The sequence below is a fragment of the Apodemus sylvaticus genome, chromosome 2 (genome assembly GCF_947179515.1).
Source record: "Apodemus sylvaticus chromosome 2, mApoSyl1.1, whole genome shotgun sequence".
In the NCBI taxonomy this organism is placed as follows: Eukaryota; Metazoa; Chordata; class Mammalia; order Rodentia; family Muridae; genus Apodemus; species Apodemus sylvaticus.
In genome coordinates this window covers 155,970,218-155,997,113 of record NC_067473.1, presented here as the reverse complement: position 1 = coordinate 155,997,113, position 26,896 = coordinate 155,970,218, and the positions used below count along the sequence as shown (strand labels likewise).

Genomic DNA, 26,896 nt, shown 5'->3' with positions numbered 1-26,896 from the left:
AGCTGAGGGGAATTTTGCTCGGACATTGGCCTGCCAGGCTTTTGCCTAGACTCAGGGCCTGAGCAGCTAGGCTAGCCTTGTGTGCACCAACCCAGTTGGGAGTTCCGCTGCCCAGCAGAGAGATCAGCATGCAGAAAAGGTCCCTGCAGCATACAGCCTCAGCACTCCCTGAAGGAGCAAATGGGCACCTTCTGGCTCACAGACACAATCTGGGGCAAAGAACACTAGGGCTGCAAGGGCACCCAAGAGGAGGAAAGCACATTAGCAAACTGCAACAGGGGAAACCCTGCCCTCCAGTGGTGCAGAAATAGCCCTAGAGCCTCTCAGGAGGCTGAAACACCAGCCAGAGACAAGACCAATTAGCTCCAGAGAACAAGATGGCAAAGGGCAAACGCAGGAACGCTACTAACAGAAATCTAGGCAATATGGCAGCATCTGAACCAAACTCTCCAACATCAGCAAGTCCTGGTTATGCCAACACACCAGAGAAACAAGATTTGGATTTAAAATCACTGTTCATGATGCTGCTAGAAGAACACAAAAAGGACATGAATGAATCTCTTAAAGAAATGCAGAGGAACATGAATAAACTAGAAACCCGTATAATGGAGACACAAAAAACACTTAAAGAAATGCAGGAGAATAAGGCCCAAGAGATAGAAGCCAATAAAGAAGAAAGGCAAAAAAACTTAAAGAAATGCAGGAGAACTTGAGTCAACAGGCAGAAGTCATGAAAGAGGAAACACAAAAACCTCTTAAAGAATTACAGGAAAACACAGACAAAAAAATGATGGAAATGAGCAAAACCATCCTGGACCTAAAAACAGAAGTAGAAACAACTAAGAAATCACAAAGGGAGACAACTTTGGACATAGAAAACCTTGAGAAGAAATCAGGGGCCATAGATGCAAATATAAACAACAGAATACAAGAGATGGAAGAAAGAATCTCAGATGCCGAAGATACCATAGAAACCATTGACTCAACTGTCAAAGAAAATACAAAATGCAAAAAGCTTGTATCCCAGAACATCCAGGAAATCCAGGATACAATGAGAAGACCAAACCTAAGGATTATAGGTATAGATGAGAGTGAAGATTTACAACAGAAAGGGCCAGCAAATATCTTCAACAAAATTATGGAAGAAAACTTTCCTAACTTAAAGAGAGAGATGCCTATGAATATACAAGAAGCCTACAGAACTCCAAACAGACAGGACCTGAGCAGAAATACCTCCCGTCACATAATAATCAAAACCCCAAATGCACTAAACAAAGAAAGAATATTAAAGGCAGTAAGAGAGAAAGGCCAAGTAACATATAAAGGAAGACCTATCAGAATCACACCAGACTTCTCACCAGAGACCATGAAAGCTAGAAGATCCTGGGCAGATCTCTTGCAGACTCTAAGAGAACACAAATGTCAGCCAAGACTACTATACCCAGCAAAACTCTCATTCACCATAGATGGAGAAACCAAGATATTCCATGACAAAACCAAATTTACACAATATCTTTCCACAAACCCAGCTCTGCAAAGAATAATAGGAGGAAAACTCCAATACAAGGAGGGAAACTACACCCTGGAAAAAGCAAGATAGTTACCTTCCTTCAACCAACCCAAAAGAAGATAACCACTCAAATATAAAAAGAACATCAAAAATGACAGGAAGTAATAATCACCATTCCCTAATATCTCTTAACATCAATGGTCTCAATTCCCCAATAAAAAGACATAGACTAACAGACTGGATAAGGAAACAGGACCCTACAATTTGCTGTATACAGGAGACACACCTCAGTGTCAAAGATAAAAGCTACCTTAGAGTAAAAGGCTGGAAGACAATCTTACAAGCCAATGGTCACAGGAAACGAGCAGGAGTAGCCATTCTAATATCAGATAAAATTGACTTTCAACCTAAAGTCATCAAAAGAGACACAGAAGGACACTTCTTGCTGGTCAAAGGAAAGATCCACCAAGAAGAACTTTCAATTCTGAACATCTATGCGCCAAATGCAAAGGCACCCTCATTCGTAAAAGAAACTTTACTAAAGCTCAAAGCACACATTGCACCTAACACAATAATTGTGGGGGACTTCAACACTCCACTTTCCTCAATGGACCGATCAGGAAAACAGAAACTAAACAGAGACACAGTAAAACTAATTGAACCTTTGGACCAATTGGATTTGACTGATATTTATAGAACATTTCACCCTAAAGCAAAAGAATATACCTTTTTCTCAGCACCTCATGGTACCTTCTCCAAAATCGACCATATAATTGGACACAAGGCAGACCTCAACAAATATAAGATGATCGAACTAATCCCATGCCTCCTATCAGATCACTATGGTGTAAGAGTGATTTTCAATAGCAACAAAAACAACAGAAAGCCCACATACACATGGAGGCTGAATAATACTCTACTCAATGACACCTAGACCAAAGAAGAAATAAAGAAAGAAATCAGAGACTTTTTAGAATTTAATGAAAATCAAGGCACAACATACCCAAATCTTTGGGACACAATGAAAGCAGTGCTAAGAGGTAAACTCATAGCCCCGAGTGCCTCCAAAAAGAAAATGGAGAGAGCATACACTAGCAGCTTAATGACATACCTGAAAGTCCTGGAACAAAAAGAAGCCAATTCACCCAGGAGGAGTAGAAGGCAGGAAATCATCAAACTCAGGGCTAAAATCAATCAATTGGAAACAAAGCGAACCGTACAAAGAATTAACGAATCCAGGAGCTGGTTCTTTGAGAAAATCAACAAGATAGATAAACCCTTAGCCAGACTGACCAAAGGGCACAGAGAAAGTATCCAAATTAACAAACTTAGAAATGAAAAGTGAGATATAACAACGGAAACTGAGGAAATCCAAAAAATCATCAGATCCTACTACAAGAGCCTGTACTCAACACAACTGGAGAATCTGGAGGAAATGGACAATTTCCTTGACAGATACCAAATACCAAAATTAAATCAGGACCAAATAGATCATCTAAACAGTCCCATAACGCCTAAAGAAATAGAAGGAGTCATAGAAAGTCTTCCAACCAAAAAAAGCACAGGACCAGATGTTTCAGTGCAGAATTCTATCAGACCTTCAAAGAAGAGTTAACACCAATACTCTCCAAACTATTCCACAAAATAGAAACAGAAGGAACACTACCCAATTCCTTCTGCGAAGCCACAATTACGCTGATACCAAAGCCACACAAAGATCCAACAAAGAAAGAGAACTTCAGACCAATTTCCCTTATGAACATCGATGCAAAAATACTCAATAAAATTCTTGCCAACCGAATCCAAGAACACATCAAAACGATCATCCACCATGATCAAGTAGGCTTTATCCCGGGAATGCAGGCTTGGTTTAATATATGGAAATCCATCAATGCAATCCACTACATAAACAAACTCAAAGAAAAAAACCTCATGGTCATTTCATTGGATGCTGAAAAAAACATTTGACAAAATTCACCATCCTTTCATGCTTAAAGTCTTGGAAAGAACAGGCCCATACCTAAACATAGTAAAAGCAATATACAGCAAACCGGTAGCCAGCATCAAACTAAATGGAGAGAAACATGAAGCAATCCCACTAAAATCAGGGACTAGACAGGGCTTCCCCCTCTCTCCTTATCTTTTCAATATTGTACTTGAGGTACGAACTCGGGCAATTCGACAACATAAGGAGGTCAAAGGGATACAAATTGGAAAGGAAGAAGTCAAACTATCATTATTTGCAGATGACATGATAGTCTACCTACGTGACCCAAAAAACTCCACTAGAGAACTCCTATAGCTGATAAACAACTTCAGCAAAGTGGCAGGTTATAAAATCAACACAAGCAAATCAGTGGCCTTCCTATACTCAAAGGATAAGCAGGCTGAGAAAGAAATTAGGGAAATGACCCCCTTCACAATAGCCACAAACAGTATAAAGTATCTTGGGGTGACTCTTACCAAACATGTGAAAGATCTTTACGACAAGAACTTCAAGACTCTGAAGAAGGAAATGGAAGAAGACCTCAAAAAATGGGAAAACCTCCCATGCTCATGGATCGCCAGAATCAATATAGTTAAAATGGCCATTTTGCCAAAAGCAATATACAGATTCAATGCAATACCCATCAAAATCCCAACTCAATTCTTCACAGAGTTAGAAAAAGCAATTAACAAATTCATTTGGAATAACAAAAAACCCAGGATAGCTAAAACTATTCTCAGCAACAAAAGAAATTCTGGGGGAATCAGTATCCCTGACCTCAAGCAATACTACAGAGCAATAGTGTTAAAAACTGCATGGTATTGGTACAGTGACAGGCAGGCAGATCAATGGAACAGGATTGAAGATCCAGAAATGAACCCACACACCTATGGCCACTTGATCCTCGACAAAGGGGCTGAAAACATCCAATGGAAAAAAGATAGCCTTTTCAACAAATGGTGCTGGTTCAACTGAAGGTCAGCATGCAGAAGAATGCGAATTGATCCATCTTTGTCGCCTTGTACTAAGCTCAAATCCAAATGGATCAAGGACCTCCACATAAAGCCAGACACTCTGACTCTAATAGAAAAGAAACTGGGGAAGACCCTTGAGGACATTGGTACAGGGAGAAAAATTTCTGAACAGAACACCAATAGCGTATGCTCTAAGATCAAGAATTGACAAATGGGACCTCAAAACATTACAAAGTTTCTGTACGGCAAAGGACACCATCAAAAGGACAAATCGGCAACCAACAAATTGGGAAAAGATCTTCACCAATCCTACATCAGATAGCGGGCTAATATCCAATATATATAAAGAACTCAAGAAGTTAGACTCCGGAAAACCAAACAACCCTATTAAAAAATGGGGTACAGAGTTAAACAGGGAATTCTCACCTGAAGAACTTTGGATGTTGGAGAAGCATCTTAAAAAATGTTCAACTTCATAAGTCATTAGGGAAATGCAAATCAAAACAACCCTGAGATTTCACCTTACACCAGTCAGAATGGCTAAGATTAAAAATTCAGGAGACAGCAGGTGTTGGAGAGGATGTGGAGAAAGAGGAACACTCCTCCACTGCTGGTGGGGTTGCAAATAGGTACAACCACTCTGGAAATCAGTCTGGTGGTTCCTCCGAAAACTGGGCACCTCACTTCCAGAAGATCCTGCTATACCACTCCTGGGCATATACCCTTAGGATTCCCCACCATGTAATAAGGATACATGCTCTACTATGTTCATAGCAGCCCTATTTATAATTGCCAGATGCTGGAAAGAACCCAGGTATCCCTCAACAGAAGAGTGGATGCAAAAAATGTGGTATATCTACACAATGGAGTACTATTCAGCCATTAGAAACAATGAATTCATGAAATTCTTAGGCAAATGGATGGAGCTAGAAAACATCATACTAAGTGAGGTAACCCAGACTCAAAAGGTGACTCATGGTATGCACTCACTAAAAAGTGGATATTAACCTAGAAAACTGGAATACCCCAAACATAATCCATACATCAAATGAGGTACAAGAAGAAAGGAGGAGTGGCCCCTTGTTCTAGAAAGACTCAGTGAAGAAGTATAGGGCAAAACCAGAACGGGGAAGTGGGAAGGGGTGGGTGGGAGGACAGGGGGAGAGAAGGGGACTTATGGGACTCTTGGGGAGTGGGGGGCTAGAAAAGGGGAAATCATTTGAAATTTAAATAAAAAATATATCGAATAAAAAAAAGAAAAAAAAGAGATATTAAGGAATAGTGATTGTTGTTTCCTGTTATTTTTGATGTTATTTTAATGAGTGATTATCTTCTTTTGGGTTTGTTGAAAGAAGAGTACTATTTTGCTTTTTCTAGGGTGTAGATTCTGTCCTTTTGTGAGTGTTGTTTTCCATCTATTATCCTTGTTTAGGGCTGAATTTATGGGAAGATTTTGTGTAAATTTGGATTTATCATGGACTATCTTGGTTTCTCCATCTATGGTGATTGAGAGTTTTGCTGGTTATAGTAGTCTGGGCTGGCATTTGTGTTCTTCTAGCGTTTGTATGAGATCTACCAAGAATCTTCTAGTTTTCATGGTCTATTGTGTAAAGGCTGGTATAATTCTGATAGGTCTTCCTTTATATGCTACTTGACCTTTTTCTCTTACTGCTTTTGATATTCTTTCTTTGTTTAGGACATTTGGTGTTTTGATTATTATGCAAAGGGAGGTATTTCTGTTCTGGTCCAGTCTGCTTGGAGTTCTGCAAGCTTTTATTCTGTCCATGGGTTTCTCTTTCTTTATATTGGGGAAGTTTTCTTCTTTAATTTTGTTTAAGATTTTTACTGGTCCTTTAAGTTGTACATCTTCACTCTCTTCTATACCTATAATTCTTAGGTTTGGTCTTCTTGTTGTGTCTTGGATTTCCTGGATGTTTTGGGTTACAAGCTTTTGCATTTTGCAATTTCTTTGACTGCTGAGTTAATGTTTTCTATGGGATCTTTAGCACCTGACATTCTATCTTCTATCTCTTGTATTCTGTTGTTGATGTTTGCATCTATGACACCTGATTTCTTTCCAAGTTTTTCTATTTCCAAAGTTGTCTCCCTTTGTCATGTCTTAGTTGTTTCTACTTCCTTTTTAGATCCTGGATGGTTTTGCTCAGTTCTTTGACTTGTTTCTTTGCATTTTCCTGTAATTCTTAAGGGGTTTTTGTGTTTCCTCTTTCAGGACTTCTGCCTGTTGACCCTTGTTCTCCTGTATGTCTTTAGGTGATTTTTGTGTTTCCTCTTTATGGGCTTCTATCTGTTGACCCATATTCTCTTGTATTTCTTTACAAGATTTTTGTGTTTCCTTTTTAAGGTCTTCTACATGTTGACTCATGCTCTCCTGGTCTTCTATAATGGATTTATTTATGTCCTTCTTGAAATCTTCTATCAGCATCATCTGTTTGTTTGTTTCAAATATGTGGTCCTGCCCAAGTTATGGTCAATGTCATTATATTGATATGTGTTCAGGCTATCTGAAATGAACTCAGTGGGGAAAAAAAAACAGAAATAAAGTTGGGAGAAAAAAAATTATTGGAGGGAAAGAGAGAAGGAGTTGAGGGGGAAGAAATTGAGGTAGAGCTGATTAAAATGCATGATATGCATATATGATGTTCTCAAGTAATAAACAATATTTGATAAACAAATGGAACTGAGAAAAATAGTAAAATCTTCAAAGTCAACTTTCTGTATCATAAGTAATCAAATATAATTTTCATATTGTTTGATTTCCCCTCAACATCATTTCAACATTTTTCATTTTCTCATATTGTTCAAGCCCACTCATTTTCTGAGTATATTATGAATACAGTGTATCAGCTGGGCAGTGGGGCACATGCCTATAATCCCAGCACTCTGGGAGGCAGAGGCAGGTGGATTTCTGAGTTCAAGGCCAGCCTGGTCTACAGAGTGAGTTCCTGGACATCGAGGGCAATACAGAGAAATCCTGTCTCAGGGGAACAAAACAGTGTATCTCTATTTTTCTCTCAGAAAAAAAAAATTACTCATTTATTGTTTTTCAATATCATTGTTCAGTGAATATATCCATAAACAGTTTCTTGAGAATTCAACAAATTCTCTGTGCAAGATATACTTCTCATAGGTACATTTGGAAATTTACTGGTTGAATACAATAAAACACTTTGCCTCATTTTCAGATTTTGATCAATTCTTCAAGTGTCCTGAAGACCAGCATGCAAATAAGCAGAGGGATCAATGTCTCCCTAAAATTGTCGCATTTTTGTCCCATGAAGATACTCTGGGAGCTGTTTTGGTCTCTATGGCCATTAGTTTATCTGCCTTTTCAGCCATGATTTCAGGATCATTCATTCGCTATCGAGACATACCCATTGTCAGAGCAAATAACAGAAATCTCAGTTATGTCCTCCTGGTTTCTTTAATACTCTGTTTCTTTTGCTCACTGATATTCATTGGCCAACCTAGAACAGTCACTTGTGTCTTGAGACAAATGATTTTGGGGGTTGTATTTTCTATTGCCATTTCTGCTATCTTGGCAAAGACCTTCATTGTGGTTGTGGCCTTCAAAGCCATCAAACCAGGAAGCACCTTACACATGTGGATGGTGACCCGACTCTCAAATGCTATAGTCTGCTGTGGTTCCATCATTCAAGTGTGCATCTGTGCAATCTGGCTGGGAACATATCCTCCCTTCCCTGACATTGACATGCAGTCAGAGCATGGGCAAATCATCCTCTTGTGTAATGAGGGGTCCACCCTCGCTTTCTATTGTGTTCTGGGGTACTTGGGCTTTCTGGCCAGCCTTAGCCTGCTTATTGCTTTTTTGGCTAGAAGACTACCGGACAACTTCAATGAGGCAAAAACAATCACATTCAGTATGATGGTTTTCTGTAGTGTGTGGATTTCTTTTATACCCACTTACCTGAGCTCCACAGGCAAAACAATGGTTGCTGTGGAAATCTTTTCAATTTTGGCTTCCAGTGCTGGTTTACTGGGTTGTATGTTTCTTCCCAAATGCTATGTGATCCTACTGAGGTCAGGTGTCCATACCAGAAAGAAGTTCTTTAAATTAATTATTTAATTTATTGTGATTTGTTTAAAATGAATCATGTCACAATATTCAAAAGAGTGGGGTGAAGCCAATGCTTTTCACCAAACAATGGCATCTGCAATTTAATCACTAGTCCCTGCAATTCTTAGAACCAACTAGACACAATGAACCCAGCCATCAAAGGTTAGATAGTTGCCTACTAGAGGTGACATTAGGTGTGCCTAATAGATGTTTCTTTAAATCACTTTTTTCCCATTTTTTAAACAATGTAACAGGACTGGGAAGGTTAAGTTTAGGAATGAGAGCACATCATTTGTGTGGAAACAAAAGTAACAGATGTTTTTAAATTCTTCTCTGTTAGTCATATGCTGGCTGACTGTTATGTTCAATACAAATTAATTTCAATGTAAGCATGAGTGCTGTAACAGAAATTTTATGGTCGCTGTTTCTTCCTTCTGGAGGGCCTGACAAAGAGCACAATTTATCATGTAAGTTTCACAGTCTTAGGATGCTTTTGTGGTCTTCTCTATGCTCTGGTGGAACAACATGGATGCAAGATTGGGAAGAGTCACAAGGAAAACACAGATAGTTCTACCCTGAGGATATTCACAAGAACAATGGATAGAGTCTCCTGAGAGAATAAACAGCCTCCATGGGAAGTGCTTTTCTCTGTCAGAGTTAGGCGTTTCACATAGTCTTCACAGAGTGAAAGCTGATATCTTTTACAACCATTGGAATCTATTCTCAAGGAGATACTGTATCTGATGGTAAATGTGGGCTTGGAGAAGAGGTATAAGGCCAGGGATTCAACAGGACATGGAAAATCATAGAATTTTATATCCTAGACCATGTAGGTTTTCAGGTATTTTCTTTAACTAAGTTCTTGTTTTAAACATGATTACCAGACCATGCCCAGATCAACCTAAAGTTGGACCTTGCAAATTGGGAGAAATTATTGCTCAACCATCACCAAAAACCAGCACAGAAAAGACTACTTGGCCAAAGTGGTTTTCATTATGTTTTGGAAAAGGCTAATTTATGTCTTCCTTAGTTTTTTAATCAAGAGTGTGTTTGCATACTGTAATGTTGGATACGTTACCATCGTAAGATCAAGAAACATTTAGGGTATTTCAAGTCTACCTTGTCTCTCAGTTATTGCTTATCTTTTACTTATGCAAATCTATGTCATATTAGATGGAGTTGTTTTTATTTGGCCATAAAAGCAGCACAGAAGTTCTCATTGAAGTTGTCTTTGTTATAGGTAAAGTTAGTTCCAAAGATATTACTTGATGGACATAGAAATACTTGGATTGAAAGTGTCTGAAACTTGGCCCCTCATTTACTACCTTAAAGAGGACATCCCACTCTGAAAAGCTGCCAAGCATATGGACACTACAAGTATAAAGAAATCCCTGTTTCCTAGAGCCAGTTTCTTTTGAAGCCATGTACCATGGTGTTATAAGCCAAGCACAGCCCAGGTGCAGTTTCAAGTAGATGGCAGGAAGCTCCCATCCTGGTTGGAGTTATCTGAAAGGATATATAACTGTTCATCAAATATATTTTGCTAAATAAATCTTTAGACATTCAAGTATGTTGTAAATTGTTACATTGTGTCAATCATTAGCAGGTTGTATTGACATATTCACAGTGTTGAGTTTTCTTATTCATGACCACAGAAATTCTCTTCATTATAAAGAAATATTCCATTAAATGTTTGTTCCATAAATTATTCAATAAAGATGAGTTGAAGTCATTAGCAATTGAAGTGTTTTTGTCTATTTCTCCATGAACATCTAATAGTTATTTTTCTTCTTTGGAATTTTCTTGGACATTGTTAGGAGACATATATTTCTGAAGGATAATGTTTTTCTTAGATAAGTAGGAATTTTATTACCTTTGTTAAGGTTTCTTTTTCTTTTTTCATTGGATATTTTATTCATTTACATTTCAAATGTTATCTTCTTTCCTGGTCCCCCCAGGAAATTCCCTATCCCTCTTCCCTGTGCTTCTATGAGTGTTCCCCCAAACACCCACCCAACCCTACCTCCCAACCCTGGCATTTCCCCATACTTGGGCATCAAGCCTTCACAGGAACAAGGGCCTCTCCTCACATTGATGCCCTACAAAGCCATTCTCTCTGACATATGCTGCTGGAACCACAGTTCCCTCCATGTATACACTTTGGTTGGTTTGTTAGTCCCTGGAAGCTCAGGGGAGTGGGTCTGGTTGGTTGATATTGTTGGTCTTCCTATTGGGTTGCAAATCACTTCACCTCCTTCAGTCCTTTTTCTAGCACTTCCATTGGGGACCGTATGCACAGTTAGTTGGCAGTTGGCTGCAAGTGTCTGCCTCTGTACTTCTCAGGCTCTATCAGGTTCCTATCAGCAAGTACTTGTTGCCATTCACAATAGTGTCTGGTTTTGGTGACTGTATATGGGATGGATCCCAAGATGGGGCAGTCTCTGGATAATATTTTCTTCAGTCTCTACTCCACCCTTTGTCTCCATGTTTCCTTCCTCCTGTGCGTATTTTGTTCCCCCTTAATTTTTTCCTTAAAAGTAGTTAGTCACAAAATTTTACACATTGTCCAAATAAATGTAAAAATAAAATAAAAATTTAAAATATTGAAGATCAATATATGTACTTTGAAAGTGTTTATTTTCTTTCTTCTCACCAATAATATCTAACCTAGAGGTTGTAGGAAATTTCCAACAGACAAAATAATTATGAAAATACAATAGCAAATTAAGTCAGTTGGCCTATGTATCATCAAAATTGCATTGAATGTACACAAAATAAATTTATTTGGTTTTATATTTTTGTATTCGATATATTCTTTATTTTATATTTCTTTTTCTTTAATATTTGTATTTTCTATATTCTTTGTTTACATGCCAAATGATTTCCCCTTTCCCAGATCCCCCCTTCCCATATGTCCCATAAACCTTCTTCTCTCCATCAATTCTCCAATCACCTCCCTCCTTTTTATCTATCCTTATATTCCCTTCCAATGCTAGATCAATCCTTTCCAGGATCAGGACCCTCTCCATACTTCTTCATGGCAGTCATTTATTATGCGATTTGTGCCTTGGATATTCAGAGCTTCTGGGCTAATTAATATCCACTTATCAGAGATTGTATTCCATGTGTACTCTTTTGTGATTGGGTTACCTCACTTAGGATGATATTTTCCAGATCAAATCATTTGCCTAAAAATTTTGTGAATTCATTGTTTCTAATTGCTGAGTAGTATTCCATTGTGTAAATATACCACATTTTCTGTATTCATTCCTCCTTTGAGGGACATCTGGGTTCTTTCCAGCTTCTGGCTATTATAAATAAGGCTGCTATGAACATAATGGAGCATGGGTCTTTATTGCATGCTGGGGAATCCTTTGGGTATATGCCCAAGAGAGGTATAGCAGGGTCCTCTGGAAGTGTCATGTCCAGTTTTCTGAGGAACCACCAGACTGATTTTCAAAGTGGTTGTACCATCTTACAGCCCCACCAGCAGTGGAAGAGTGTTCCTCTTTCTCCACATTCTCACCAACACATGCTGTCTCCTGAGTTTTTGACCTTAGCCATTCTGACTGGTGTAAGGTGAAATCTCAGGGTTGTTCTGATTTGCATTTCCCAAATAACTAATGATGTTGAGCACTTCTTAAGGTGCCTCTTGGCCATCCGAATTTCTTCAGGTGAAAATTCTTTGTTTAGATCTGCACCCCATTTTTAATAGGGTTATTTGTTTCCCTGGGGTCTAACTTCTTGAGTTCTTTGTATATACTGGATATTAGCCCTCTGTCAGATGTAGGGTTGGTGAATATCCTTTTCCAATTTTTTGGTTGCCATTTTGTCCTTTTAACAGTGTCTTTTGCCTTAAGAAACTTTGTAATTTTATGAGGTCCCATTTGTCAATTCTTGATCTTAGAGCATAAGCTATTGGTGTTCTGTTCAGGAACTTTCCCCCTGTGCCCATGTCCTCAAGGGTTTTCCCCATTTTCTTTTCTAGTAGTTTCTTTGTGTCTGGTTTTACATGGAGGTTCTTGATCCACTTGAAGTGGAGTTTAGTACATGGAAATAAGAATTGATCAACTTGCATTCTTCTGCATGCTGACCTCCAATTGAACCAGCACCATTTGCTGAAAAGGCTATCTTTTTTCCACTGCAGGTTTTCGGCTCCTTTGTCAAAGATCAAGTGACCATAGGTGTGTGGATTCATTTCTGAGTCTTCAATTCTATTCCATCGGTGCACTTGTCTGTCACTGTGCCAATACCATGAAGTTTTTAACACTATTGCTCTGTTGTATTGCTTGAAGTCAGGGATTCTGATTTCTCCAGAATTTCTTTTGTGGTTGAGAACAGTTTTACCTAAGCCGGGTATTTCGTTACTCCTGATAAATTTGAGAATTGCTTTTTCTAACTCTGTGACTAACTGAGTTGGGATTTTGATGGGAATTGCATTGAATATGCAGATTGCTTTTGGCAAGATGGCCATTTTAATAATATTAATCCTTCCAATCCACAAGCATGGCAGATTTTTCCATTTTCTTAGGTCTTCTTTGATTTCCTTCTTCAGAGACCTAAAGTTCTTGTCATATAGATCTTTTACTTGTTTGGTTAGAGTCACACCAAGATACTTTATATTGTCTGTGGCTATTATGAAGGGTGTCATTTCCCTAACTTCTTTCTCAGCCTGCTTGTCCTTTGAGTATAGGAAGGCAACTGATTTGCTTGAGTTCATTTTATAACAAGCCACTTTGCTGAAGTTGTTTATCAGCTGTAGGAGTTCTCTGGTGGAGGTTTTCGGGTCACTGAAGTAGACTATCATGTCATCTGCAAATAGCTATAATTTGACTTTTCCTTTCAAATATGTATCCCCTTGACCTCCTTATGTTGTCTAATTGCTCTACCTAGAACTTCAAGTACTATATTGAAAATATATGGAGAGAGAGGACAGACTTGTCTAGTCCCTGATTTTAGTGGGATTGCTTCAAGTTTCTCTCCATTTATTTTGATGTTGGCTACTGGTTTGCTGTATATTGCTTTAACAATGTTTAGGTATGGGCCTTGAATTCCTGTTCTTTCCAAGACTTTTATCATGAAAGGATGCTGAATTGTGTCAAATGCTTTTTCTGCATCTAATGAGATGATCATATGTTTTTTTTTCTTTGAGTTTGTATATGTAGTGGATTGCATTGATGGATTTCCTTATATTGAACCATTCCTGCATCCCTGGGATGAAGCCTACTTGATCATGGTAGATGATCGTTTTGATGTGTTCTTGGATTCGGTTGGCAAGAATTTTAATTATTTTTGCATCACTATTCTTAAGGAAAATTGACCTGAAGTTCTCTTTCCTTGTTGGATCTTTGTGTGGTTTTGGTATCTGCATAATTGTGGCTTCATAGAATGAGTTGGGTAGAGTTCCTTCTGTTTCTATTTTGTGGAATAGTTTGAATATTTTGAGTATTGGTGTTAGGTCTTCTATGAAGGTCTGATAGAATTCTGCACTGAAGCCATCTGGTCCCATCCTTTTTTTGGTTGGGAGACTTTTTTTTTTTTTTTTTTTTTTTTTTTTTTTTTTGTCTTAAGACTTTTATCTAGGTGGTCAAAGAATGAACTGAAGGCAAAGCTATCTGAATTTTGGTGAAGGCAGCAAATACTTCTTTTCAGAAACAGAACTGATGTGGTTTAATGCTGGCAAAGGGCACGCTTCTCAGGGAGGTTTTACTCGTAGAAGTTTCTTCCCTTCCGATCTTGAAACCGTCACAGCGATGAACCCACGAAGCAGCCCAGTGACACACGTGACTCCCAAGAGGGACAAGAAACTTCAGTCCGAACTTTGCTCTTATTCTTTGTAATAAGGTCCAAGGAGCTGTGATGCAGACAAAGCTTACTCCAAGGGCCACACAAGCTCATGTGATCGCCCGCCTCCAGGACCCAGAGGATGCACTCTGAAACCCCGCTGGCCTAGGAAAAGCCTCTTTCGCTACACAAGGCTCCAGGCTCAGCACCGTGGGATGTCTTGGCAGGTTATAGAAATGCCACTTTAAAGAGACCAAAATGTGCCCCAACAGGACAATGGTCACTTTGAGAAAAAAGGCTGATTCTCAAAATGAAGCTAAAGAATTAGTAGGCAGTGAAAGCAACACAGCTAGAAGTGACTTGTATGTACAGTGGTCCCCCAGAGTTCAGTGTAAGGACCTTTAGTCAGACTTGAGCTAAAGCGAGGACGCAGAGGAGCAGCACCAATCAGCTCTGGCCAAACTGACAATTCCAGGGATCGCAGTGGACCGAAGCCCACAGGACCCAGTGTTGTACAGCATTCCCAGTAGGAGAGCTGTAAAGGGTTGTGGATAAGATGGTGCACATGAGCTTGGGGCTGTGTGCTTATCACTTTAGCTATCATTCGCCTGTCATACTTTTAGCTGTTTAAAGACAATTTCCTTACAAGAAAATTTCCAAATTAAACCACAGCTTGTCAGAGTTGAAAAGGTCAGCTCTCATAGGATCATGCAATGAGATGGGAACATGGAATGGGGTCTGTTAGTTACATTGGGGCCTGCATTATCAAAGTGCTGCAGAATTTTGGGGAGTTTGTCTGCATTAATAGACAACAAGAGTGTTGGCTACTTAGAAAATATTCATGGAAACACACAGAAGGATAAAATAATAGAACCCTTTATATAGCTAACAGGTTCTGATGAATTTTCAGGCTGGAGTCCTAGTGTCAGTATGAGCTATGACATCAGCAGGTACCCAACACTCCAAGGAGGTACAGGTGATTATTAACTGCTAGCTGCAGTTAACTTTGTCTGATGGCTGCAGAGACCAGTCCCTTGGATTTACTGTAGTGTTTCGTATCATGGTGTAAAAAGTGTTGTGTTTAACAGGCTTGTCTCTCTCCCAGCTATGATGGACAGATGAGGAGGAGTCCATCTCATTTATGATACAGGTAGATGTTCCTGGTAGCTCTGGGGTAACCTGACACCGCACACTACGACCTCCATCCTGCAGTTACAGGTAGAGTGATGCTCTTTTTTTTCTCTAAGGGTCCACTGGCATCATTTCAATGTTCCCTATCCTTATAAGCTAATAAGGAGAATTTTAGGTTGAGATCACACAAGCAAAAATTGCTTGAAGGCATCATAGGTGATGTCCCGCCCCTTCCTAAGCATGGTTTCAACCTCGGGCCGTTAGGCTCATTAAGTCTGTGTGTGTTGTATACAAGAGTCCCCCCCTCTAAAATGAAAAGCACAGGGGAACAGTTTTTTTCAAGCAAAAATGTTTATGACAAAACAGACCATCCAAACAAAAACCCTACCCCATTAAAATTGGGCAGGCCACCAGGCAGGCCACTGGGCAGGCAGGCCCATGACTGTGAAGCCCAGCTCGCGTTAGCTCTGCGCTGCTTTTATGCTCAGACTTCATTCAACCCCAGAATTTCCTCCTCCTCTTAATTTGGCCAGAGTTAGAAAAGTCTGATCTATCTCTAGACTCTTAAATTCTGCATTTAATGCTTGTACAACCCTTTAAAACTGAGGAATGCTGCCCATTTCATGTTCCCATTAAAACACACAAAATAGACACAAACCACACATCGTAAGGAGAGTGAGCCAGATGGAAAAGGTAACGTGCTATAATGATATTCGTTTTGCAACATCAAAAGCAGCAGAAATACCGAATATAATTTGATTAAATCATAAATACTGAGATTGACTATGCACATAGAAATCACATTTAGGTTCCATGAGCAGAAAGCTCTCTAAGGAGATCAAGTGCAAACCACCGAGATCAGCTCCTGGCCCTTCAGTACTCCCACTCGTCAGACTTCATGTCAAGGTAGCTGAGGATGTTCTGGGCCAGCTTCACAGCCTGTTTCCTGGCAGCCTTACACTTCTCTACCCCCTGTGGGTCAACAGTGTCCAGAGCCAGCAACTGTTTGGTCAGTAGCTCCTCCAGACGAATGTAGTTCTTATCACTTCAATTTCCACCAAATGAGAGGACTTCGCCCTGGATCTCTGACAGGTTTCCAAGGACATCCCACACGGCCTTATGCGGGGGGGGGGGGGGTCTCCTCACATGGGAACTGCTTCCTCTTCTTAAGGGTTTCCTTCAGGTCCAGGTACGTGATCAGGGTCTGCACCTCGATCACCACTCTTCTCCTGGCTTCCCGGATGCAGGGGTTTTTTCTCAAGACTCACTTCATCCAGCTGTCCGATCCAGCCCTGCAGTTCTGTCTTGGACCTCAGGTACAATTCAGGAGGGCTCTGCGCCTGGAGAAGTTCATTTTTGATTTCTCTCATCCTCTTGAGGACATTTTCTATTTTTATAATGGAATGGTTCTGTCCCAGGTCAAATGCATACGTGCTGTCAGCTTCCTCTTCTAAATCTAGATATTTCAGTAATTTGTTGATATCTTCCACCACCTCCCTCCGATAATTTCTGATCTCTGTACGCCCACACACATCCAGAGCATCTAAATCAGCAATCAGTCCTGACGGCACATAAGTGCCTGCAAGTCTCAGAACTGTCCACGCCCATCAGGAATGCGATCAGAGTGCCCCTGGCCTTATTGACCTCACACATCACAGAGTTAATTTTGGGGACAGAAGGATGTACATCCTCAGAAAACGGCAGGGAAGGCTGTCTCTTCATGCAGTCTTCAATGATCTCCTGCACCACACAGATCTTGGTTAGTGTGCGGCACCTTGCTTTCAGCAAGGAGATCTTCCCTCCGGTTTTAACGTGTGTCAGCCTCAGAATGATGTCCTGGATGCCTTCCTCAAACTCGCCGGTCACAGTTGCCTCCACTGTAAAAGGGCACAATCTTTTCTTTCACAAGGGCCTGAGCTTCCTTAAAGATATTCTGGATTTCAATTCGGTGTGGGTGGTTTGCATTCTGCTCCAACTCTTTGAGGAGGCGTTCTGTCTCCTGTGCTGCCCTCTTCCTAGCTTGCTGGATGTCTCCTTTTCCTTCTGTATCCACAGAGTCAATTTCAAAGAGTTGTTTCGTCAGAATCCGCTCCAGCCTCTTGTAATTCTTGTCATCCGACAGGCCACTAAACCCAACCACTTGCTGCTCTATACTCCTGACTTCCTGTTGGATCTCCTGAAGCCTACTAATATCAGGGTGCTGGTTTCCCATATCCATGCTTCTGTGTTCAGCTTCACCAGCACTGTGCTGCACGCGCCATCGCGCTCTGACACTTCCACAGCATTGTCGCCATCCTCGCAGAGCTGGCCACCAGCTCTGAGCCTGGGGAAAACCTCTCCTCTCTTCTTCCTATGCGGGCCCCACCGCCCGTCGTCTCTCACAGGGAATTGGTTGGGAGACTTTCTATGACCCTTTTTATTTCTTCAGGTGTTATGGAACTGTTTAGATGATCTATTTGATCCTGATTTAGTTTTGTGTCGGATATCTGTCTAGGAAACTGTCCATTTCCTCCAGATTCTCCAGTTGTGTGGAATATAGGCTTTTGTAGTAGGATCTAATGATTTTTTGAATTTCCTCAGTTTCTGTTGTTATATCTTCCTTTTCATTTCTATGTTTGTTAATCTGTATACTGTCTCTGTGCCCTTTGGTTACTCTAGCTAAGGGTTTATATAAATTGTTGATTTTCTCAAAGAACCAGCTCCTGGTTTTGTTGATTCATTGTATGGTTCTATTTGTTTCTACTTAATTGATTTCGGCCCTGAGTTTGATGATTTCCTGCCTTCTACTCCTCCTGGGTGAAATAGCTTCTTTTTGTTCCAGGGCTGTCGAGTGTGTCATTAAGCTGTTAGTGTATGTTCTCTCCATTTTCTTTTTGGAGGCACTCAGGGCTATGAGTTTTCCTCTTAGCATTGCTTTCATTGTGTCCCATAGATTTGGGTATGTTGTGTCTTCATTTTCATTAAGTTCTAAAAAGTCTTTAATTTCTTTCTTTATTTCTTCCTTGACCAAGGTATCATTGAGTAGAATATTGTTCAGTTTCCACGTGTATGTGGGTTTTCTGTTGTTTTTGTTGCTATTGAAGACCACTTTTACTCCATACATACCCGATAGGAGGCATGGGATTAGTTCAGTCTTCTTATATTTGTTGAGGTCTGTCTTGTGACCAATTATATGATCGACTTTGGAGAAGGTATCATGAGGTGCTGAGAAAAAGGTATATTCTTTTGCTTTAGGATAAAATGATACATATATATATATATATATATAATCTATAATATATATATTAAATCTATAATATATATATATTAAATCTAATTGGTCCAAAGCTTCAATTAGTTTCACTGTGTCCCTATTCAGTTTCTGTTTTCCTGATCAGTCCATTGAGGAAAGGGCAGTGTTGAAGTCACCCACAGTTACTGTGTTATTTACAATGTGTGTTTTGAGCTTTAGTAAAGTTTCTTTTATAAATGAGGGTGCCCTTGCATTTGGAGCATAGATGTTCAGGATTGAGAGTTTTTCTTGTTGTATTTTTCCTTTGACCAGCAAGAAGTGTCCCTCAGAGTCTCTTTTGATGACTTTGGGTTGAAAGTGAGTTTTATCTGATATTAGAATGGCTACTCCAGCTTGTTTCCTGAGACCATTTGCTTATAAAATTGTCTTCTAGCCTTTTACTCTCAGGTAGGGTTTGTCTTTGACACTGAGGTGTGTTTCCAGTATGCAGCAAAATGAAGAGTCCTGTTTACATATCCAGTCGGTTGGTCTATGTCTTTTTATTGGGGCATTGAGCCCATTGATATTAAGAGATATTAAGGAATTGTGATTATTACTTCCTGTCATTTTTGATGTTATTTTTAAAATTTGATTGGTTATCTTCTTTTGGGTTTGAGGAATGAAGGTTACTATCTTGCTTTTTCCAGGGTGAAGTTTCCCTCCTTGTATTGGTGTTTTCCTCCTATTTTCCTTTGTAGGGCTGGGTTTATAGATAGATATTGGGTAAACTTGGTTTTGTCATGGAATATCTTAGTTTCTCCATCTATGGTGATTGAGAGTTTTGCTGGGTAGAGTAGTTTTGGCTGGCATTTGTGTTCTCTTAGAGTCTGCATGAGATCTGCCCAGTATCTTCTAGCTTTCATAGTCTCGGGTGAGAAGTCTGGTGTGATTCTGATAGGTCTTCCTTTATATGTTACTTGGCCTTTTTCTCTTACTGCCTTTAATATTCTTTTTTTGTTTAGTACATTTGGGGTTTTGATTATTATGTGACTGGAGGTAGTTCTGTTCTGGTCCAGTCTGTTTGGAGTTCCATAGGCTTCTTGTATATTCATGGCCATCTCTCTCTTTAGGTTAGGGAAGTTTTCTTCCATAATTTTATTGAAGATATTTGCTGGCCCTTTAAGTTATAAATCTTCACTCTCATCTATGCCTATAATCCTTAGGTTTGGTCTTCTCATTGTGTCCTGGATTTCCTGGATGTTTTGGGTTACAAACTTTTTGCATTTCGCATTTTCTTTAACTGTTGAGTCCATGGTTTCTATGGTATCTTCAGCATCTGAGATTCTTTCTTCTATCTCTTGTATTCGGTTGTTGATATTTGCATCTATGTCCCCTGATTTCTTCCCAAGGTTTTCTATCTCCAAAGTTGTCTCCCTTTGAGTTTTCTTAGTTGTTTCTACTTCTGATTTTAGATCCTGGATGGTTTTGCTTAGCTCCTTCACTTTCTTGTTTGTGCTTTCTTGTAATTCTTTAAGAGATCTTTGTGTTTCCTCTTTCATGACCTCAGCCTGTTGATCAAAGTTCCCCTGTATTTCTTTAAGTGATTTTTGCGGTTCCTCCTTATTGGATTTTGTATTCCTGAATTTCTTTCAATGATTTTTGTGTTTCCCTTGTAAGGGCTTCTAACTTTTGATTCATTTTCTCCTGAATTTCTTTAAGTATGTCCTTCATGTGTTCCTGTACCAGCATCATAACCAGTGATTTTAAATCCAAATCTTGTTTTTCTGGTATGATAGGGTATCCAGGAAATGTTGTTAAAGGACTATTGGGTTCAGATGCTGCCATATTGCCTTGATTTCTGTTAGTGATGTCCTGCGTTTGCCTTTTGCCATTTAGTTGTCACTGGTGTTAGTTGGTCTTGTTGTCAATGCTGGACTCACCAGTGCAAGCTGTCTCTTCCCAGCTGGCCTCTGGTGCACAGCTAATCTCCTGCACTGCCAGAGCACACTGACTCCTCCCAGCCGGCCTCCCGGGTGCCCCTCTGGCCTTTTCAGCGCCTGGAGATGTGGTGTAGCCCAGGTTGTTCTGGATCCTGAAGTGCAGATCTGAAGGCTCCTGCCAGAGGCCTCATACTGGAACCTAAGATCTGTGGGACAGGACCCACCTGAGCAAGCTGTGTCCTCCCAGCCTGCCTCCGGGTGCACACCAGGCCTGTTGCACTTCCTAGAGACCTAGTGCTGTGGCCCAGGCTGTTCAGATTCTGAAGCAGACACCTGAAGGCTCCTGCCAGGGGCCTACTGGACTCACCAGAGCACACTGACTCCTCCAAGCCGGCCTCCCATGTGCCCCTCTGGCCTCTTGCAGGGCCTGGAGATGTGGTGTTGTAGCCCAGGCTGTTCTGGATCCTGAAGCAGAGATGGAGGCTCCCGCCAGAGGCCTCAGGACTGGAACCTCAGCTCTGTGGGGCCGGACCCACCGGAGCATGCTGTGTCTTCCCAGCCTGCTTCCGGGTACACACCAGGCCTCTTACACTTTCATGGCCCAGGCTGATCAGATCCAGTAGCAGACACCTCTTTACTTGCATTTCAAATGATTTCCCATTTCCTGGATCCACACCCTCCCTGAAAGTCCCATAAGCCCTCTTCCCTCACCCTGTTCCCCAGTCAACCCCTTCCAGCTTCCCTGTCCTGGTATTCCTATACACTGCTGCACTAAGCCTTTCTAGGAACAGGGGCATCTCCTTCATTCTTCTTGGGCATCATTTCGTATGTGAACTGTTTCATGGGTATTCCGAGCTTCAGGGATAATATCCACTATCAGTGGGTACATACCATGTGTGTTCTTCTGTGATTGGGTTGCCTCACTCAGGTTGACATTCTCCAGTTTCATCCCTTGCCTAAGAATTTTATAAATTCATTGTTTCTAACAGCTTAGTAGTAATCCATAGTGTAAATATACAACATTTTCTATATCCATTCCTCCACTGAGGGGCATATAACTTCTTTTTAGCTTCTGGCTCTTATACATAAGGCTGCTATGAACACAGTGGACCATGTGTCCTTATTACATGCTAGGGAATCCTCTTTGTATATGCCCAAAAGTGGTATAGTGGGATCCTCCTGTAGTATTATGCCCAGTTTTCTGAGGAACCACCAGACTTATTTCCAGAGTAGCTGTACCAGCTTGCAACCGTACCAGCAGTGGAGGAGTGTTCCTCTTTCTCTACATCCTTCCCAGCACCTGATTTCTCCTGAGTTTTTTATCTTAGCCATTCTGACGGGTGTGAGGTGAAATCTCAGGGTTGTTTTGATTTGCATTTCCCTGATGACTAATGATGTTGAACATTTATTTAGGTGCTTCTCAGATATTCGATATTCCTCAGGTGAAAATTTTTGGTTGGTTCTATACCCCATTTTTAATAGGGTTGTATGGCTCTCTGGAGTCTACCTTTTTGAGTTCATTGTATGTCTTGGATATTAGCCCTATGTCAGATGTAGGGTTGGTAAAGGTCTTTTCCCAATTTATTGGTTGCTGTTTTGTCCTTTTGACAGTGTCCTTTGCCTTACAAAAACTTTGTAATTTTATGAGGTCCCATTTGTCAATTCTTGATTTTAGGCCATAAGCTATTGGTGTTCTGTTCAGGAAATTTTCCTCTGTGCTCAGTGCTCAAGTTTCTTCTCCAGTCTGTTTTCTATTAGTTTCAGTGTGTCTGGTTTTATGTGGAGGACCTTGATCCACTTGGACTTAGGCTTAGTACAAGGAGATAAGAATGGATCAATTTGATTCTTCTGCATGCTGACCTTGAGTTGAACCAGCACCATTTGTTGAAAAGGCTATCCTTTTTCACTGGATGGTTGTAGCTCCCATGTCAAAGATCAAGTGACCATAGGTGTGTGGGTTCATTTCCGGGTCTTCAATTCTATTCCATTGATCTACTTGTCTCTCACTGTACCAATACCATGCAGTTTTTAACACTATTTCTCTGTAGTACTGCTTGAGGTCAGGGATACTCATTCCCCCAGAAGTTCTTTTACAGTTGAGAAAGTTTTAGCTATCCTGGTTTCTTTGTTACTCCAGATGATTTTGAGAATTGCTCTTTCTAACTCTGTGAAGAATTGAGTTGGGATTTTGATGGGGATTGCATTGAATCTGTAGATTGCTTTTGGCAATATGGCCATTTTTAGTATATTAATCCTGCCAACCCATGAGCATGGAACATTCTTCTGTCTTCTGAGGTCTTCGTCCATTTCTTTCTTCAAAGACTTGAAGTTGCTGTCATACAGATCTTTCATTTGTTTGGTTAGAGTCACACCAAGATACTTTATATTGTTTGTGGCTATTGTGAAGGGTGTCACTTCCCTAATTTCTTTCTCAGCCTGCTTATTCTTTGAGTATAAGAAGGCTACTGAATTGCTTGAGTTAATTTTATATCCAGCCACTTTGCTGAAGCTGTTTATCAGCTACAGGTGTTCTCTCATTGATTTTTTTGGGGTTGCTTAAGTATACTATCATATCATCTGCGGATAGTGATACTTTGACTTCAATTCCAATTTCTATCCTTTGGCCTCCTTTCATTGTCTAATTGCTCTTGCTAGAACTTTGTATGCTATATTGAATAAATATATATATATAGAGAGAGGGAAGCCTTGTCTAGTCCCTGATTTTAGTGGAATTGCTTCAAGTTTCTCTCCATTTAGTTTGATGTTTGCTACTGGTTTGCTGTATATTGCTTTTATTATTTTTAGGTATGGATCTTGAATTCCTGTTCTTTCCAAGACCTTTAACATGAAAGGATGCTGCATTTTGTCAAGTGCTTTTTCATCATTTAATGAAATGACGATGTGTGTTTATTTTATTTTTTTTTTACTTTGAGTTTGTTTATGTAGTGGATCACATTGACAGATTTGGGCATATTGAACCATCCCTGCATCCCTGGGATGAAGCCTACTTATTCATGGTGAATGATCATTTTGATATATTCTAGGATTCAGTTGGCAAGGATTTTATTGAGTATTTTTGCATCAATATTCATAAGGGAAATTGGTGTTAATATCTCTTTCTTTGTTGGAGCATTGTGTGGTTTTGGTATCAGTGAAATTGTAGCTTCATTGATTGATTTGGGTAGGGTTAGTTCTGTTTCTATTTTGTGGAATAGTTTGAAGAGTATTGGTATTAGGTCTCCTTTGAAGGTCTGATAGGATTCTGCACTAATAGTGTAAAGTCGTGTGCTTTTTTTTTATTATTATTTATTTATTTATTTATTTATTGGTTGGGAAACTGTCAATAACCACTTCTATTTCTTTAGGGGTTTAGATGGTCCATCTGACCCTGTTTAAATTTTGGTAGTTGGTATCTGTCTAGGAAATTGTCCATTTCATCCAGATTTTCCAGTTCTGTTGAGTATAGGCTATTGTAGTAGGATATGATAATTTTTTGAATTTTCTCAGTTTCTGTTGTTATTTCTCCATTTTCATTTCTGATTTGTTAATTTTATACTGTCTCTGTGTCTTCTGGTTATTCTGGATAAAGGTTTATCTATCTTGTGGATTTTCTCAAAGTACCAGCTCCTGGTTTTGTTGATTCTTTGTATGGTTCTTTTTGTTTCTACTTGGTTGATTTCAGCTGTGAGTTTGATGATTTGCTGCCTTCTATTCCTCTTGAGTGTATTAGCTTCTTACTGTTCTAAAGTGTTTAGGTATGCTGTTAGGCTGCTAGTGTTAGTTCTTTCCAGCCTCTTTTTGAAGAAACTCAGAGCTATGAGTTTTCCTTTTAGCACTCCTTTCATTGTGTCCCATAAAATTGGGTTTGTTGTGCCTTTATTTTCATTAAATTCTAAATAGGTTTTGATTTCTTACTTTATTTCTTCATTGAACAGGGTATCATTGAGTAGATCATTGTTTAGCTTCTATGTTTATATGGATTTTCTATTATTTTTGTGTCTATTGAAGATCAACCTTACTCCATAGTGATCTGATAAGAAGCATGGGATTAGTTCCATCATCTTATATCTGTTGCAGTCTGTTTTGTATGGTCGATTTTGGTGAAGGTACCATGAGGTGCTAAGAAGAAGGTATATTCTTTTGATTTAGGATGAAATGTTCTATAGATACCTATTAAGTTAATTTGGTCCCAAACTTCTGTTAGTTTCACTGTGTCTCTGTTTTGTTTGTGTATCCCTGATTTGTGCATTGAGGAGAGTGGGGTGTTGAAGTCACCCACAATTATTGTGTGAGGTGTGGTGTGTGTCTTAAGCCTTAGTAAAATTTCCTATACAAATGAGGGTGCCCTTGTATTTGGAGCATAGATGTTCAGAATTGAGAGTTCTTCCTGGTAGATTTTTCCTTTGATGAGTATAAAGTGTCCTTCTGTGTCTTTTTTGATGACTCTTGGTTGAAAGTCTATTTTATTGCATGTTAGAATGGCTACTCCAGCTTGTTTCCTGGGACTATTTGCTTGGATAATGGTCCCCTTTTACTCTGAGCTAGTGTTTGTCTTTGACACTGAGATATGTTTCTTGTATGCAGCAAAATGTTCTGTCTTGTTTATGTATCCAGTCTGTTAGTGTATGTCTTTTTATTGGGGAATTGAGTCCATTGATGTTAAGAGATATTAAGGAATAATGATTGTTGCTATTTTTGATGTATTTTTTATGTTTGTGTGGTTATCTGCTTTTGGGTTTGTTGAAACAAGATTCATTTATTGCTTTTTCAGGTATGTACTTTCCTTCCTTTTGTTGGTGTTGTCGTTTTCCTTTGAAGGGCTATATTTCTGGAAAGATACTGTGTAAATTTGTGTTTTTTTTTTTTTTTTACATGAAATACCTTGGTTTCTCCATCTATGGTAATTGAGAGATTTGCTGGATATAGCAGCCAGGGTTGGCATTTGCATTCCATTATGACATCTGTCCAAGCTCTTCTGACTTTCTTAGTCTCTGGTGAGAAGTCTGGTGAAATTCTGATAGGTCTACTTTTATTTACTTGACCTTTTTTCCCTACTGCTTTTAATATTCTTTCTTCGTTTAGTACATTTGGTGTTTTAAGTATTATGTGATGGGAGGAATTTCTTTTCTGGTCAAATCTATTTGGAGTTCTGTAGGCTTCTTTTATGTTCATGGGCATCTCTTTCTTTAGGTTAGGGAGGTTTTCTTCTGTAATTTTGTTGAAGACATTTACTGGCCCTCTACACTGGAAATCATCACTCTCTTCTATACCTATAATCTTTAGGTTTGGTCTTCACATTTTGTCCTGTATTTCCTGGATGTTTTGGGACAGGAGCTTTTTGTATTTCACATTTTCTTTGACTGTTGTATCAATGCTTTCTATGATATCTTCTGCATCTTAGGTTCTCTTTTCTATCTCTTATATTCTGTTGTTGATGCTTGGATCCATGACTCCTGAATGCTTTCCTAGGTTTTCTATGCCCAAAGTTGTTTTGCTTTGTCATTTCTTTATTGTTTCTACCTCCATCTTAGATCCTGGATGGCTTTGTTTAATTCCTTTACCTGTTTTTTTGTCTGTTTTTTTGGTTTTTTTGTTTGTTTGTTTGCTTGTTTTTGTTTTTGTGCTTTCCCTCAGTTCTTCAAGGGCTTCTCCCTTGTTTACTTGTGTTCTCCTGTATTTCTTTAAGGGAGTTTTTAATGCCCTTCTTGAATTTAAATCCAGGTCTTGCTTTTATAGTGTGTTGGGGTATCCAGGGTTGCTGTTGTGTGAGAATTGGGTTTGGATGTTGCCATATTGCCTTGATTCTATTAGAAATTTTCCTACATTTGCCTTTTGCCATCTGGTTATCTCTGGTGTTAGTTGGTCCTGCTGTCACTGACTTGTGCTTGCCCCTCCTGTGTGCCTGTAAGCCTATCTCAGCAACACTGGGTAACCTGCTTTCCCCTGGCAGAGATTTATGTGATGCTGCCAAGTTCCTGGATGCAGGTAAAGTCCTGGTGTGGGGTGTCCCAAGCAATCTTCTTATCTGGTGATTCCTGCCTACTAGTCTGCCCCTCTACACGGTCACAGGAGCACAGATGATTGTGTCTCGCCTGTAAGTGGGGGACTCCCTCTAACTGCCTCCCTGAAGGGCAAATGACCCCTGGCAGGGTAGGTGCCAGGCTGGCTGGCTGTGGTGTTGCTGAGCTCCTAGGTGCAGTTTGAGTCCTGGTGGAATGTGTCCCAAGTGATCTTCTCTGGTGATCCATGTCTACCAGTCTATT

At 39.8% G+C, this 26,896-nt stretch overlaps 1 protein-coding gene and 1 pseudogene across 1 annotated transcript; one reads left to right on the top strand and one right to left on the bottom strand.

Moving 5' to 3' along the window:
- The first annotated feature begins 7,796 nt into the window (after positions 1-7,796).
- On the top strand, positions 7,797-8,576 carry LOC127678089 (vomeronasal type-2 receptor 26-like). The gene has a single exon (XM_052172897.1). It carries the CDS (start codon positions 7,797-7,799, stop codon positions 8,574-8,576), a length of 780 nt encoding a protein of 259 aa, XP_052028857.1.
- A 7,632-nt stretch (positions 8,577-16,208) lies between these two features.
- On the bottom strand, positions 16,209-17,721 carry LOC127679171 (BAG family molecular chaperone regulator 5-like; annotated as a pseudogene).
- Between the last annotated feature and the right edge of the window lie 9,175 nt (positions 17,722-26,896).

Excerpts from the sequence above, each read along its gene's own strand:
- LOC127678089 (XM_052172897.1), top strand. The coding sequence starts at position 7,797 with ATGGCCATTAGTTTATCTGCCTTTTCAGCCATGATTTCAGGATCATTC.